This window comes from Jaculus jaculus, chromosome 10 (assembly GCF_020740685.1).
Source record: "Jaculus jaculus isolate mJacJac1 chromosome 10, mJacJac1.mat.Y.cur, whole genome shotgun sequence".
In the NCBI taxonomy this organism is placed as follows: domain Eukaryota; kingdom Metazoa; phylum Chordata; class Mammalia; order Rodentia; family Dipodidae; genus Jaculus; species Jaculus jaculus.
In genome coordinates this window covers 55,778,914-55,796,835 of record NC_059111.1, presented here as the reverse complement: position 1 = coordinate 55,796,835, position 17,922 = coordinate 55,778,914, and the positions used below count along the sequence as shown (strand labels likewise).

The window sequence follows — 17,922 nt, the reverse complement described above, 5'->3', positions numbered from 1 at the left end:
CACACACACACAGTGTGCACGTGCAGGAGAGAAATGCAAAATTTAAACACCAAAAGAATCCACTAATCAATAAATAGGCTACTGAAATGGGTAGACAGTTCTCAAAAGAAGAAACACAAATGGCTTATAAGTATTTTTAAAAAATGCTCTGGGGCTGGAGGGATGGCTTAGCAGTTAGGGCATTTGCCTGCAAAGCCAAAGGATCCAGGTTCCATTCCCCAGGACCCATGTAAGCCAGATGTACAAGGGGCACATCAAGAATTCATCTGCCGTGGCTGGAAACCATGGTGTGTCCATTCTTTTTCTCTCCTTTTTTTTCTGTCAAATAAATAAATTAATTAATAAATTAATTAATTAATAATATTTTTAAAAAGTGCTCAATATTCTGAGACATTAGAGAAATGCAAATTACAATTACTTTAAGATACAGTCTCATGTCAGTCAGAATGGCTATCATTAAGAAAACCAATAGGGGGCTGGAGAGATGGCTTAGCGGTTAAGCGCTTGCCTGTGAAGCCTAAGGACCCCGGTTCGAGGCTCAGTTCCCCAGGTCCCACGTTAGCCAGATGCACAAGGGGGCGCACGCGTCTGGAGTTCGTTTGCAGAGGCTGGAAGCCCTGGCGCGCCCATTCTCTCTCTCTCCCTCTACCTGTCTTTCTCTCTGTGTCTGTCGCTCTCAAATAAATAAATAAAAAATTAAAAAAAACAAAAAAAACCAATAGGGCTGGTCATGGTGGTGCATACCTTTAATCCCAATACTAGGGAAGCAGAGGTAGGAGGATCACTGGATCACTGTGAATTCGAGGCTAGCCTGAGACTACAATCTACATAGTGAATTCCAGATCAGTGTGGGCAGTAGCGAGATACTACCTTGAACAAAACAACCAACGAACAATCCTTATTCACTGCAAGTAAGATTACTAATTAGTACTGTCATTATGAAAATCAGTATGCTGGTTTCTCAAAAAATTAAAAATAGAATTGCCGGGCTGGAGAAATGGCTTAGCGGTTAAGCGCTTGCCTGTGAAGCCTAAGGACCCCGGTTCGAGGCTCGGTTCCCCAGGTCCCACGTTAGCCAGATGCACAAGGGGGCGCATGCATCTGGAGTTCGTTTGCAGAGGCTGGAAGCCCTGGCGCGCCCATTCTCTCTCTCTCCCTCTATCTGTCTTTCTCTCTGTGTCTGTTGCTCTCAAATAAATAAACAAACAAAAAAAATTAAAAAAAAAATAGAATTGCCACATGACAGAGCTACACCACTCACTCCTGGGCTCAAAAGACTCAATATCCTGCATTATTGACAATAGTAAAGAAACGTGAACCAACCTAGATTTCTATCAACAGATAACAAAAATGTGGTTCATCTATACAATATAATTTTACTCAGTTTTACTAAGAAAACTAAAGTCATGAAATTTTCAGAAGAATGGATGGATCTGTAAAGCATTATATTAAGTGAGGTGGCTAAGACTCAGAAAGACAAAATTCATGATCTCTATAATTTTTATCTATATTTATATGTATACATATGGATGTGAGTACAGGTATAAGCTATGAAACTAGGAGACCATGAGATGGGGAAAAAGATGAGAAAGATGAGGAATGGTAATAGTAGACATGCGACATGAAAGTGGAAAGGTGACAGAAGGAGGCAACAACAGGCATGAAAATGGAGAAGTGGGGAAGACAATCAACAAAAACAAATCTTGTTTAAAAGCACTTGTTTGAAACCTAGTACTTTATATGCTAATTAAAAATTATAAAATAGGGCTGGAGAGATGGCTTAGCAGTTAAGCACTTGCCTGTGAAGCCTAAGGACCCCGGTTCGAGGCTCGGTTCCCCAGGTCCCACGTTAGCCAGATGCACAAGGGGGCGCACGCGTCTGGAGTTCGTTTGCAGAGGCTGGAAGCCCTGGCGCGCCCATTCTCTCTCTCTCCCTCTATCTGTCTTTCTCCCTGTGTCTGTCGCTCTCAAAAAATAAATAAAAAATGAACAAAAAAATATTTAAAAATTATAAAATAAAGTTTGAGTTTTTATATGTAACTAGGCAGAACTATGTGTAAGTATTGCCAGTTGGCTACTGTTTTTAAAGAAAAAATTTGGTTGTTTCCTGTCTCCTTAAAATAGCATCCCACAAACAAGTTGTCCAGTAAGCAATTTGTTAAATTCAATTTCAGAATTAGTCATATGAATACAAGGGTCTAAGAACAGTGTATTTAGCCTTCCCTTTTAATAATGTGGAATATTTTATAGGAATTTAAGTTTTCTTAATAGATACACATCTCTGATTAAAAATATCCAGTCTCAACGAGAGATTCAATGTTCTTAGAATGTCAACTTCCTTTTTATAATACTTAAACTTTGCATTGCATTAATCCTCACACTATGTTTTACACATATTTATGTTCTTCTCTTGATCAGGAATACTTCCTTTCTTCTCCCCTGGTTACCTGGAGAATTCCTGAACATCCCGGTTCCAATATCAAATTCCCACTGATGCTTTCTTGGGACTACTGCTCTTGTAATACCTCTGTAAACTATATATTCTCTCAATGCACATGTATGTGTATATGCTCAAATGCATCTTTGTATTATTCAGATGTCAGTTGCTCAGTAGGCTTGATATCCTTAAGTCCATTGTTCACCATTAAAATCTCCGTATCTAACACATTAAATGGCAATCTGATATGACACTAGTACCATCACAGGAATCTTTAGCATGGTGGGTCTTTTTCTTTAATTTTTTTAAAAAACACTTTTATTTGTTAGGGGTGGGGGAGAGAAACAGGCAGCCAGAGAGAGAGAGAGAGAGAGAGAGAGAGAGAGAGGGAGAGAGAGAGAGAGAGAGAGAGAGAGAGAGAAAGGGAATAGGAAAGCCAGGGCCTTCAGCTACTGCAAACGAACTCCAGACACATGCTCCACATTTTGCATCTGGCTTACGTGGGTCCTGGGGAATCAAACCTGGGTCCCTTGGCTTTGCAGGAAAGTGCCTTAAACACTAAGCCATCTCTCCATTCCTGGCAGGTCTTTTTTATCTGGCCATCTCCCAAGATGTGCACATACTTGCCCTCTGAGTACTGAGAAGCCATCATGCAGTTTCCTATACTTATTATATCATCAATGTTTCTGTGTGTTGGTGCGTTTCCTTTGCCTTCAATAATCACCCTTTCCCACACAGCATATCAAATATGTATTTTACTGCAAGGAAGTAAATGATGAGCTACATTACCTCCTTATGTAAGGCTCCCCTCCTTTATTTCAAAATATTTTTTTGTGTCCCACTTGGTATCATATGAAAGTCTATCATAACATCTGATGTTGCTATTGTTCTTAACTGCTTCTATATCTGTGTCTTCTGTAAGCACTTAGATGACAAAAACCAGAACAAATATATTCTGTATTATCAAAAATGGACTTGGTGATCAGTACAATACATATTGAATTTAGAAATAGACAATTGTTTTAATCATTTTTCAAAATAAGCTATGATCCAATTTCATTGTTCTTAGACTATAATAAATAGCACTTTGCTTTGCTAGAGAGCATACTAAACTTCTGGTCTAGTAGTTTGCAAACCTGACAATGTAGGAGAACTAGGCAAACATTTAAGAAAATATTGTCTCAAATAGATCAATAGAATAATGGTGCTGGACAAACTGGATAACCACATGCAGGAAACTAAAACTTGATCCACACATTTCACCATGCACAACACTCAAATCCAAATGGATCAAAGACCTCAACATAAGACCAGAAACTCGAAAACTACTGGAAGAAAATTTAGGAAGTACCTTCCATGATATAGGAATGGAAAAAGACTTCCTGAATAAAACCCCAGTGGCTCAAGTTCTTAAACAGTCACTCAACCACTGGGATCATATGAAGCTGAAGAGTTTCTTTACAGACAAGCATATAATAAGCAAAGCCAATAGAATACCCACAGAATGGGAGAAAATATTTGCAGGTTATCCAACTGATAGAGGCCTTATCTCTAGAATTTACAAAGAACTCAAAAGTCTAAACAATAAGAAGACAAATACCCCACTCACAAAATGGGGCACAGAGTTAAACAGGCAATTCACAGAGGAAGAGATACAAATGGCAAACATACACCTAAGAAAATGTTCATCATCCCTAATCATCAGAGAAATGCAAATTAAAACAACTATGAGATTCCACCTTACCCCAATAAGGACGGCCAACATCAAAAGGTCAAATGAAAATAAATGCTGGCGAGGATGTGGAGAAGCAGGGACACTCATTCACTGTTGGTGGGAATGCAGGATGGTACAACCACTTTGGAAAGCAATATGGAGACTCCTGAAAAAGCTGACTATAGAAATACCAACAGACCCAGTTATACCATTACTGGGCATGTACCCTAAAACCTTCAAACCAAAAGCCAGAGAGATTTGCTCAACCATGTTTGTAGCAGCTCAATTCGTAATAGCTAAAAGCTGGAATCAACCCAGATGTCCATCATTAGAAGAATGGATAACAAAGATGTGGTATATCTACACAATGGAATTCTATACAGCAGTAAGAAAAAACGACATAAAGAAATTTGAGGAAAAATGGTTGAACCTGGAACAGATCATTCTCAGCGAACTTACCCAATCACAGAAAAAAAATCGACACATAGTCTCATTCATCTGCAACACCTAAACTGAATCTGCCCAAGATGCCTTACATACCCAGCAAGCACCTCATGGACTAGACAATAAGATGGATGGGAGGGCGGGGAGGGAATCAAAGGGTGGAAAACAGTAATCTGGACCCAAACGGCAATGGTACCATAAAATTCTACTTCCTAAAAGACAGACCAAATGGCTGAACCTTCACTAGACCCTTACAGGAAACACCTGAACCACAAGACACTGGAGAGGGTAGGATCAAGACTGACCTAAATCTCCTACATCTTCCCTCCCTCCCTCTCCCCCTCTCCCCTCTATCTCTCTCCTCTCTAACTCTTGTATATTAGTTACCTTTTTCCTCAATTTCTTAGTGGACACTGACCTGTAACCCCCACTTCCAGCTTGGGCCTACCATCCACAATGAGCTTTTGATCAGAGAAACCTACAAGGTTTCCCAAAACAATGACAGACTTCTGTCAGAGTACTTGATGACCCACCAAAGGCCAGTGATAAGACCCTATTGCTGAAGACTCCATACACAGCTGACGCGTAAAATGGAATGACATGGCTGGAAGCCAGGAGAGAGTCAGTCCCCAGACAGTCAGCGTGTCTAGTGCCAGAAGGCGCTACATAGGCGACTGGGGGAAATGACCAAGATCTGTCCAAGCAACACATTGTTTAACCTAATTAGCAACAAATAACCAGATGTGATGCCCACACAAGTGCAATAGTGGTACACAGCCATGGTGAGGAATCAATTGCTCTTGATTTGGCTAACTGATCCACTCAGTGGTACTAGACCCTTAGCTGGAGCTGGGAAACAAGTCAGAACCATACCCAAACACAAGCCCACTCTACAATATCAAGCTACCATCAATCACGGGGTATAAGAGGGCCTACACCTATCAAACTGTCTATCAAAAAAGTAAGTGTTATCTCAATTTTCCGGGTGCTAACTTACTCTCCGTTGGAGAATCTGCTTCTCTTTTCCAGATAGATGCAGATCCTAAGAAGAGAACTGCCCCAACACATCTCAAAAGGGGCCCAACTGAAACTAAGGACAACTGGCGAAATTAGCAAGGGTGATGTTTTCCTGTGAACCGGATACCATCACAAAGGGGAAGGAGATCAACGCAGAGAAAAATCAACTCCTACCAAATCAGAGAGCCAAAGCCTCAGAGGCCCCCAACACCTCAGCACTGAAGCAGACCAAAAATGAACCCAACATGGCTCAGGTAAATCTTGCGGAAGAGGGGGCGGAAAGAATGTCAGAGTTACATGTTGGGTCATGATTTGCAGAGACATTTATCATACCAATAACTGGGGGCTAACTCCACAATGCACGACCCATTTTCATTAACAAGGAGGGTCTAATGGGAGGGAGCAGATCACAGATGAGCCTAAATAATGGTACCAAACTGCCTGTATTCACTGAAATGAAAACTAATAAATTAAATTAAAAAAAAAAAGAATCCAGACAAAAATCAACTCAAATATAAATAATGCAAAAATTTGCCATTTGTGTGTAATAAGAATGGTTCACCTTTTAAAACATCATTATTTATGAATTTGACTTTATCTGTCCTATTATTAAATAATTTTTTCTTCTGTCCAAACATTTGCAACATGAAAAATAGAAAGAAATTTATCATAGGTTTGAGACTTCCAGAAATATATTATGGATAAAGAACTGATGAACTAACCTCATTAGGGAGACAGGGCATTTAGCAGCTAAGGACACCACTCAAAACTGTGTTCTTTATTTTACTCTGAACTTCCCACTTCACTGCTAGTTATAGACTAAAATATTGCTTGATTCTCCTCTTTCATTATTAGAGATGATAAGCAAGAATAATGTCCAATCTGCATATTTGTATTCAAATAAAATCAATCAAGTTTTTTTTTTAAAGAAAAAAAAAAAGAATAAGATTCTCTGATTATAGGACCCAGGAAATTATATTTTCTTAATGCTATGTGCATTTAATATAAGCATATAATTTTCCCTCTCAGTTTTGCATAATGCATGTGTGTATGTACATGCATATAATTTGTATATGCATAAGGAGGCTAAAGAACAACCTTGAGTGCTATCCTCTGGAAACCATCCACCTCTTTTGAGATGCATCATTGGAACTTACCCATTTAGCTAAGTAAGCTAACTAGCAAACTCCACAGCTCCTCCTGCCTTCATCTCCCCAGCACTGGAATTACAAATGTGTACCACCACATCTGATAATTTACACAGGTACCAGGCATCATGTACTTTATCCACAGAGCTATCTTCTCAGCCCATTTTTTTTTTCTTTGTGAAATAACAAAAGTACCTATATCCAAGGCATGTCTTTCTCATCTCTTTTTCCTTTACTTAGTTCTTACATGTAGTTTATTCTCAATAATTCCCTACATCTTGTTCTCCAAGTTTTCAATTTTCCTGTAAATGCAGAGTATTTTGGCTTCAAAATTAATAACCAACACTCTTCTGAACCCAAATTATTCTATTATTTTAAGAAATAGACACCCAGAATTCCTTCCTTTGAAAAAACAGATTTAATCAAGTAAATATTTATAAACTCTTTTAAAAAGACCCACAAATCTGTTTACTCAGGACTGATAACAACGCTTTGTTCATTTGCTTCTTTTTTGTTGTCCTTAGACCTTTTGAGACAGGTCTCATGTAGCCCTCACCACATAGCCAATGATGACCCTAATTGAGTTTCTGAACCATACAGATCAAGGAAGCGTACAGACCAAGGCTATCCAACAGAAATCTAAGAAGAGCCATGTTGTAATTTAGAGTGTTCCAATAGTTACAGGAGAAAACAGGTGGAATTAACATCAAAAAAACTTCTGGGGTTGACAGATGGCTCAGTGGTTAAAGAAGCCTGCTTTCAAAGCCTTGGTGGCCTGGGTTCAGTTCCCTAGGACCCATATAAACCCAGATGCACAAAGTGCAGGATGCCTTGTCGCATCCATACTCACTCTATCTGCCTCTCTCTCAAATAAATAATAAATAAAATATTTAAAAATAATTTCTGCATGTAGTCAATGCAAATTTACTTATAATAATAACTATAAATCGCAAGTTACATGTCATAGAGACTTAATTTGTTTTTTGTGTTATTTAAGGACCCTAGATACTACCTTATCTTTTGTCTGGTTATACTATCGACCACTGAAAGACACAGTGAAGTCTTTACTATTGTAGAACCTTCTATTTTCTGTTTAATTTTGTTCATTTTTGCTTCATATAATTTGATGGCCTATCATTAAATATAAATAACAATTTGGCTGGAGAGATGGCTTAGTTGTTAAGGCACTTACTGGCAAAGCCAAAGGATCTAGGTTCAATTCTCCAGTACCCACATAAAGCCAGCTGCACAAAGTGGCACAGGCATCTGGAGGCTGGAGGCTCTGGTACACCCATTCTCTCTATTTGCCTTTCTCCCTAATAAATAAATAAAATATTTAAAAATTATTTGTTACACTTTTACCTTCTTGATGTATGACTTTTATTAATATCTAACATCTGTCTTTGTCTCATTTTTTTAATTTTAAAGACTACATTTGCTGATATTTATACAATTAAACTTGGTGTTGTTGGGACGAAACACTACCAGAAGCATCTATGGAAAGGGTATTTTTGTTTTCCAGCTCACAGTTTAAATGAGAAGCCTCACGATGGCAAAGAAAGCATGGCAGGAACAGATAGTTGGGCATTACATCTCCACATTAGAAATGAGAAAGTAGACAGAGTGAAATGAATTCAGCAAGTGGGACTAGGTTATGACACTCCCAAGTCCTACTCCCAGAGACACACCTCCTCCAGCAAGGATTGACCTCCAAAAGACTCCACCAGCTGAGAATTTAATATGAGGCCTAACCACAAACACATGAGGCAATGGGGAACAATTGACATTCAAGCCACTATGTTTTTCCCCTAACCACCATAGTTATAGCCATCTCATGATGCACAATGCATTCAGTTCAACTTTAAAAGATATCATAATTTGGGCTGGAGAGATGGCTTAGCAGTTAAGCGCTTGCCTGTGAAGCCTAAGGACCCCGGTTCAAGGCTCGGTTCCCCAGGTCCCACGTTAGCCAGATGCACAAGGGGGCGCACGCGTCTGGAGTTCGTTTGCAGAGGCTGGAAGCCCTGGCGCACCCATTCTCTCTCTCCCCCTCTATCTGCCTTTCTCTCTGTGTCTGTCTATCTCAAATAAATAAATAAAAATTTAAAAAAAAAGATATCATAATTTTTACCAATCCCAAGTCTCTTCCAAAGTCCAAAGTCTCATCTGAGACCCAAGACACACTCTTAACTATGAGTAAAACTAAAACTTAACTTGTATATTTCCAACATATAATGGCAAAGAGCAAACTTTTCTAATTCAAAATGGAGGAGTGAGGGCACAGCAAGAAAAAAACTGGACCAACCTACAATTGAAAACCAACAGGGAAAACATAAAACCCTATAGCTCTGTATCTGGCACTTTGAATTTGTGATGAAATCACCTGAGCTTCAAAAGGCTTGGGCAACTCCACCCTTCCAGGCATGCTGCTTGTACCCAGGTAGAATCTATGCAAAGCCAGCAGCTTTGTCAGCCATTCCATAATTCCTGGTATATCTACTGCAACCTATAGTTCTTCTTCACAGATTCAGAGAATTGCCTCACAGGTCCACCTTGCAGGGACTTCAACCATGCCTCACACTGTCCAGCCTTGATGGATCCCCAGAACAATCATGTATTTAATGACCCTTTATTTCCTGTATTTTCAGTCTTCCAGAACCAGTACCAGGTGGACAACACTGCCAACTGTTATATTTCTAGGAATGATGAAACTCAAGCATGAGGAGCAGGAAACTCTTTAGCATTCTTTATTCAGGCCCCCTCCTTTCAGAAGGAGTAGCACTTTTCCTGTGGTCCCAGTGCAGAGCAGCTGGCCCTTCCCTAATGGTGGTGATCTCTTAAAAACTTGCAGCTGAAATAGCTGCAATGTCTAGGCTATGGATATGAAAACCATTTACATTTTCTCCTGTGTCAAACTTCACATCTTTCACATTTTTCTGCTCTGTACTTTCCTCCACCAAAACCCCCACTCCACTATTTTTAAATTTAACTTTGTTCAAGTTCTTAGGACAAGGGTGAAACACAACCAACAAATATCTTTGTTAGAATATCACACCTTGCCTCTAGCCAAGTTCTCAATAAAGTCCTTTCCACTCTGAAACCATGTAAGCCAAGCCTCCACAGTCCACACTCCTATCTACATCTTGGTCTTTAAAACTCTCACCAGAATTAAGCTCTGTTTATAGTAATATAAAGATTCTCTAGTCCATAGTTCCAAAAACTTCCATGTTCCTCTTTTAACTAGTTACAAACATCTAAGAACCACATGATCAGGTTTATCACAGCACCAGCCCAAGTTTTAGCATCAATCTTCTCCATTAGTGACCTTCTCATTGCTGGGAGAAAACAGCTGACCAGAACTTGCAGATGGAAAGGGGTTACTTTGGCTTATTGAGTTCTGAGGGGAAGTTTTAACATAGAAGAGAAAGCATGGCTGGGCATCACATCTTGTCACAACAGTGAAAAAATAAAGAGAGTGAGCTGAGTCATGACTATTCTATAAAGCCTCAAGGCCCACTAACAGACCTTTTCAAGCAAAGATCCACCAACTAGGGATTAACTATAAGGCTTAATCAAAAACACATGAAGTGATGGGGGACATTTTACATTCAAACCCCCACATACCTGTTCTAGTCGATATGGGTATATACAAAAGTTTCTAATGAATTTAAACTTCTAAAATAATCACTGAACACTGATTATAGAAGTAAAGATCTTGTTCTAAGAAAGACACACTTAAGGAGTTTAAGGTGTAAAGAGGTATGATGTATCCAACATCTCAAGTGGTTAAAAGTATGTATGCATATATGTGGGGAGAATTACAAAGCAAAATAAATAAAATTTAAATTGTTTATTTTATTTATTTGAGAACAACAGAGAGAGAAAGAGGAAGAGAGAGAGAGGGGGGGAGAATGGGAACGCCAGGGCCTCTAGCCACTACAAATGAACTCCAGACAAGTGTGCCCCCTTGTGCATCTGGCTAATGTGGGTCCTTGGGAAATCAAGCCTTGAACCAGGGTCCTTAAGCTTCACAAGCAAGTGCTTAACTGCGAAGTCATCTCTTCAGCCCAATAAACAAAATTTAAAAGCTAGTGAATCATGGGGAGGTAATATGATGGAGAATGGAATTTCAAATGGGAAAGTGTGGGGGTGGGGAGGGAGGGAATTACCATGGGATATATTTTATAATCATGGAAAATGTTAATAATTTTTTTTTAAAAACTAGTGAATCATGAAAGGAAATATGGAAATTCTATGTACCATTGTAAGTTTTCTAGAAGCCTGAAAATATTTCAAAATGAATCATTTAAAAAGTCACCCCATAAAAATAAACACTAATGTATGGAGGTTTCCAATATAAAAATAAATTAATAAAAGGACATGTGACAAAATAGTGTGACTAATATAAATGCTTTGAACTGTGGAAAGTTAGGGAGCTTCTTGTACCAAAATGTACCTTAATGTATGCAGCTTTTATTATCCAAAAATATCTCGATACAAAAAAGCAGAGTTCATTATATTGCTCACTGTGATGTTATGGCACAGCCTTGCAACAGTTTTTATTCATAATATCTGTACTAACACTGATAATAGCTTTTTTTTTTTCACTTGATCAGTCTATCAATAGTTTAGGATGTGGCTTAGTGGCAGAATAATCTTAGTATATGTAAGGCTCTGGGTCTGATGCTTAACACTGCAAAACCAAAACAAAAATGAGGACTTAAAAAATTAAACATATATGTTTAGAAGGATATTTATTGAATAATAGAGCTAAAGGAAATTTTTATTTTTTTCTTGTAATTTTTAATGTTTCTACAATAAACACAGATTAATTTTGTAATAAAGACAAAATTTTTTTTAAAAATTGGTTTTTCAGGGCTGGAGAGGTGGCTTAGCGGTTAAGCGCTTGCCTGTGAAGCCTAAGGACCCCAGTTCGAGGCTCGGTTCCCCAGGTCCCACATTAGCCAGATGCATAAGGGGCGCACATGTCTGGAGTTCATTTGCAGTGGCTGGAAGCTCTGGCATGCCCATTCTCTCCTTCTCCCTCTATGTGTCTTTCTCTCTGTGTCTGTCACTCTCAAATAAATAAATAAAAATGAGCAAAAAAAATTTTAAAAAAATTGGTTTTTCAAGGTAGGGTCTGGCTCACTCTAGCCTAGGCTGACATGGAATTCACAATGTAGGCTCAAGGTGGCTTTGAGCTCATTGTCCTCCTACCTCTACCTCCCTAGTGCTGAGATTAAAGGCATGCACCACTATGCCTGGCCAAAATTAAAATTTTAAAGTACAAGAAAATTAATAGCATTTGAATACTGTAGTGAAGCATATTTTGCCTTGATGATTATACACTGTCAACATTTTTATGACAGGATCTCACTTACAGCTGATCTTGAAGCTCCACGATGATATATTCTAACTGTTCTTTCTCCAGTTTGTGGGCCACTTCGGAATCTTCCATCCTTTGAAGAAGTATTTTATTCTGAGAGACAGATTCAGATAGTTGATTCTCTCGAAGTCGTAAGAGTTCTTCAAGGTAACCCTGGAAATACAATGTCATGAAGATAACAGCTACTGCAAAACTTTTAGGAGATGTATTAAAAACAAATGTTGGGGCTTAGCAATTAAGGTGTTTGCCTGCAAAGCCAAAGGCCCCACGTTTGATTCCCCAGGACCCACATAAGCAAGATGCACAAGGAGGTGCAAGCATCTGGACTTTGTTTGCAGTGGCTAGAGGCCCTGGTGCGCCCATTCCCCCTCTCTCCCTCTTTCTCTGTCAAATAAATAAGTAAATACAAATAAAATAAAATAAAATAAAATAAAATAAAATAAAATAAAATAAAATAAAATAAAAATAAATGCTGAAGGGCTTAAGTAGAATGAAACAATTTCAAAGTATTACTGATAAATTAATAAAGAGTAGTTTTAATTGAATATATAAATTTACTTTCCATTCTTTTGTTTTAATGACAACTTTATTAAGATATAGTTAACATACAATGTAACTCTATAGAAAGTGAGTAATTCAATGCTTCCAAATTTTTGGACTCAACATGTACACCAGAGGTGAACACCTGTGTCCAGATCATCTTATTCATTCATCAACAACTTTCCATGAATTTCCTCCTTTTCAACCAAGGAAGGAACCACTTTATTCTTCACTTGGCCACTCTCAGTGGTTATTCTTTAATGTTCTTCATTCTTTAAGATATTTTGTCTATTATTTTTAGATAAGAATCTAGGTATATAGCTCAAGCTGGCTTTGAACTCTGTCCTCCTACCTCTGTCTCCCTACTCCAGAGTGCTGGGTTTATAGGCATGTCATACCACTACTGGTTAAAGATAATTTTGTGGTGTTTCTTCATGTGTATGAGTGCAAATATATTTATGTAGGAGCACGTGTGTGTGGGGGGGGTTGCAAATGTGTGAAGGTGGAGGCAAGAGAACAATATCAGGGATGGCTACTTTTTTTGAGAAAGGGCATCTCAGTAGCCTGGAGCTTCCCAATTATGTTCTACTTGCTGTCCAGCAAGCCCCAGGAATCCACATGACTCCACCTCTCCAGCAGTGGAATTATAAGCCTACATCACTGTGAATCATGGGGATCAAATTCAGTTCATGTTTGCAAGCCAAACACCTCAGCAACTGAGTTATCTCTCCAGCCAGCAAAGCTGTTTCTTTAAGCTTGAGATATTTCAAATTAAGACAAATTTGAATTATAAAGTAAGGCAAAACTTGGTTAAAGCACTGTTAATTTCTATTAAAATCTTTACTTACTTATATATTAATGTATTTATTTATAAGAGAAAGAATGAGAATGGCCGTCCCAGGAGCTCCTGCCACTGTAAACGAACCCCAAGCATGCACACTACTTTGTACATCTGGCTTTATGTGGGTACTGGGGAATCAAACCTGGTTTGGCAGGCTTTGCAAGTAACACCTTTAACTGCTGAGATATTTCCCCAGCCTAAAAACATGACTGATTTCTAAGCTATGCAACTGTAGTAAATGCATAGTTTTTCAAAGCCCAGACCCAATTTGGAAAGCTTCCTCTATATAATTACTTTCAAAAACATGACGATATTAACATTTTAGTCTTAAAATATCAGTAAGAAGCAGTATAACATTTTTATTGCACAGGGCTTAGGGACTACCTTGTGATTTTACCACTTGTTAACTACAGGTTCCTATGCAAGTTACTTAACCTCCATGATAGTTTCACCTTTTATCCCAGTACAACATATCCTATTTATATCATTGATAAACTGCTTCATCTCTTTTAGCTTTATAATACCTGTTCATAATGGCAAGTATTATTCTGCCTTTATGACTGTGTTTCACACTTTCCTTGATAATTCTCATGTTAATGTTGTTCAAATTAGAATCTCAACACTTAAATTTATTTATTTATTTATTCTGTTTTTTCGAGGTAGGGTCTTATTCTAGCCCAGGCTGACCTGGAATTCACTATGGAGTCTCAAGGTGGCCTCGAATTTGTGGTGATCCTCCTACCTCTGCCTCCCAAGTGCTGGGATTAAAGGCGTGCGCCACCACGCCTGGAAAAAGTAAAATTTTTTATAAATGGAACATTTCTGTATATAAACATTGAATATTTTCAAACATCAGCAATTGAAGAATACCTAGTATCTTGATTAATTACTACCACCTTATGAGCCAGTAAAATGCTGTTCTTTATAATTTTGTGCCTTTTTTGCAGGAATAGCATTATTTTGAGATATTTTTATCATCTTTTCTTCCTGGTTTCTATTACAAATGTATGTTGTCTTAACAATCAATTGTTTAGTTTCCCTAAGTTTTGTCTGTATGCTTTTCAAACTTGCTTATTCTCTTACATTGATGAGTTTAACAAGCCCTTTTTCTCTGTATATTATTGCATTATGTGACTATTACAGTTTAGTCTCTCTCCAAACTGGACTATTATGTTTTTAATTGATAAAAGCAATAATGCTTTAACTCAGTATCATGTCTTCTGGTATACACATGTAAGAAGAGTTCCTAGGAGATGTATGCATAGGCCACACATATCTTCACATAACCAGACAGTGTCTAATTGCTCTTTAGTTTATATGCTTTATAGTAATTATATTCCTACCTTATATTATATGCACATGACTTTATATCAATATCAGTACTATACTGTATTCATTTGATTTACAGAATATATTTTTATTTTTTAAATATTTATTTATTTGAAAAAGAGAGCAGATAGACAGAATGGGCACAACAGGGACTCTAGCCCCTGCAAACAAACTCTTGGTGTATGTGCTACCTTGTGTATCCAGCTTTATGTAGGTACTGGGGAAATGAACCTGGATCCTTTGGCTTTGCTGGCAAGCACCTTGACTGCCAAGCCATCTCTTCAACCCTTTTAAAAAGTTTTTATTTATTTTAAACATTTTTATTTATTATATTTGAAAGAGAGAGCAAGATAGAAAGGGAGAGAGAATGAAAATGTACATGCCAGACAAATGCACCGCTTTGTGCATCTGGCTTCACATGGGTCCTGGGTAATTAAAACTGTACTGACAGTTTGCAAAGTGCCATTTACTGCCTGCTGAGCCAGCTCCCCAGCCCATGATTTACAGAATATTTCTTGTTTTTCCAGTGTCAGTAATAGTCACTATAAAATTGAGATCACTGCATTAAAATATTTGGTAGCATCTACCTCTAAAACCATGAGTCTGAAGATATTTTTAGTGGTCAAGGTAGATTTTAAATTGCTTATTCAGCTTTTTTAACATTTAAAAAATATATTTTTTTTATTTTTATTCTCAAGGAGAAAAAACATGAATGGGCATGTCAGGATCTACAGCTAATACAAACAAACCCCAGACACATATGCCACTTTATGCATCTGGCTTTACATGGGTAATGGGGACTCAAACTCCAGCTTTGCAGGCAAGCGCCTTAACTGCTAAGCCATCTCTTCACCCCTTTATTCAGGTTTTTAAAAGTTTGCCAGTGCATCAGTTTTGATAAGTATTATTTTAAAAAATTCTTCCCATCAGTTTTCTAAGGCATTGATATAAAAGTTTTAAGACTATTCTCTAATGAGTATTTGTAGGGTTTATACAGTTACTCCATTCATTTTCTTTTCATATTTTAAAATACCAATTTACATCTTACTTCTAAGGCCTTATTTTTTACATTACTTGTAGCAAATAATCAGCTTTTGGCTTTATTAATTTCTATTTCTCTTTTTTTCTACAAATACTGTCAAGTTGCAATTTGTAATGGTTAATTTGCATTATTTTTACTCTCATTCATTTTCTATTTCCTTATTTCTTTTTCCCGTATAATTTGAAGTTCTGTTTAGTTCCAGTAAGTGGCATGTGTGTGGTACAGTAAACATTTTGTCTGTCTTCATTGTATTGTGATCACAATTATATAATTTCTTTGGCATTTGAGATATTTGTACATATGTATGTTACATAAAAATTGCACAGCTATTCCATTTGTGCCTGAAAAGAAAGCCCATTATTATTATTGTTAATTATTTTGTGGTAGAAGGAACTGAATCTAGAGCCTCATAAATGCTAGGCAAGAACTCTTCTTCTGAGCCCAATAACATGTATTCATTCTAACATTTTAATATATTTTAGAACAAGTTTTGTTTTTGTTCAATGTAAATTCAGCATTGATAAGACATTTTGAGGGAACTGTTTCTTTTTTGCATGTGTACGTGTGGTGGGCACACCTATGTTTATGTATGTATGGGTGCCTGAATGTGCTGTGGATGTACATACATATGTGTATCCAAGCATGTGGAGGTCAGAGTTAGACATCAGAGGTCTTCCTCAGTTGCTCTCCATTTTAGTCTTTGAGACAGGGTCTTCCTAAACCTAGAGCTCACTTATTTAGCTACAATAACTACCCAGTGAGCCCCAGGGATTCCCTGCCTCAGCCTTCCCAGATCTGGGATTAAAGCCATGTACCACCATGCCTTCAATTTCTATGTGAATGCTGTAGATTCAAACTTGGGTCCTCATGTTGCTATGACAAGCACTTTACCCACTGAGTTATCTTTCTAGGCTAAATTGTTTCTTTTTAAGAGATAATTTCACTAGAAATAGTGGCATAATGCTTCTAATCCCAGCACTTAGAAGGCCAGGAAAGGAGAAACAGTTACAAATTTGAAGCCAGCCTAAATTACATAGTGAATTCAGGCCAGTCTAGGTTACAACTGAGATTTTATGTCAAAAAAAAAAAAAAAAGGCAATTGCCTAGTTGTGATAATACTTTTCCCTCTTAATATTTATGTGTAATGATATAGAATTCTTTTGGTTAACAAATGCCTAATATAATTATATGGTAGTTTTAACTTTCTCATGTATCATTAAATTTTGTGCTTTCTAAAAACAATAGTATAGTGAAATTTTATAATATAAAAACTAAATTTGGCTGGGCATGGTGGCGCACACCTTTAATCCCAACACTTGGGAGGCAGAGGTAGGAGGATCGCCGTGAGTTCGAGGCCATCCTGAGACTTCGTAGTGAATTCCAGGTCAGCCTGGGCTAGAGTGAAACCCCACCTCGAAAAACCAATAAAATAAAATATAAACTAAACTAAACTAAACTAAAATAAATTTGTAACTGGCAATTATACCAGTATTATTTACTTTTATAGTAATATTGAATCTTGGTTATATTTGGATCTACTTTATTTTTTGTTCTATTTTTACCGTTCCTGTTTGTTTCCCTTCATTGCGTTAATCAAATTTGCTCTATTTTCTTTTCCATTATTAGTTTGGAAGGTAAAAATTCTACATTTGTTCTTTTAAGTACAATTCCTAAATAGTAACTTGGCAAATGGGCATGTACATTGCAAAATGCCTACATGACAGTCAAACCTCCAAAGGTTTTAGCTTCAGCCATCTTTTCACTGTTAGTGTTTAGTTATGCTTTTTTTTTTTAACTCCTAGTGTGGGCAAGCAGCAGCTTTTGTGGGCTCTCAAAAGGTGATTATTTTCAGAAACTTTTAAGTCAATTATTAACAACTGTTGTTTTTAAAAGTAGTCATATTAATATAATTAAGTGAATTGAGTAAAAACAAGCTACTAGAAACCTTTTATAATAACTTTGCTGTTACCTATGTACTTCTATTTCATTTATCTGGCAAAATACTGTAAAACAGTGTTTTACTG

General features: G+C 37.4%; 1 protein-coding gene across 6 annotated transcripts in view; it reads right to left on the bottom strand.

The window, feature by feature from the left end:
* Rundc3b (RUN domain containing 3B) overlaps positions 1-17,922 on the bottom strand; it is a 146,839-nt gene that overhangs the window by 29,267 nt on the left and 99,650 nt on the right. For all 6 annotated transcript variants that reach the window (XM_045160433.1, XM_045160432.1, XM_045160435.1 and 3 more), the window contains exon 8: positions 12,142-12,299. In XM_045160433.1, the coding sequence (XP_045016368.1) occupies positions 12,142-12,299 (158 nt within the window). The remainder of the gene's footprint in view (positions 1-12,141; positions 12,300-17,922) is intronic.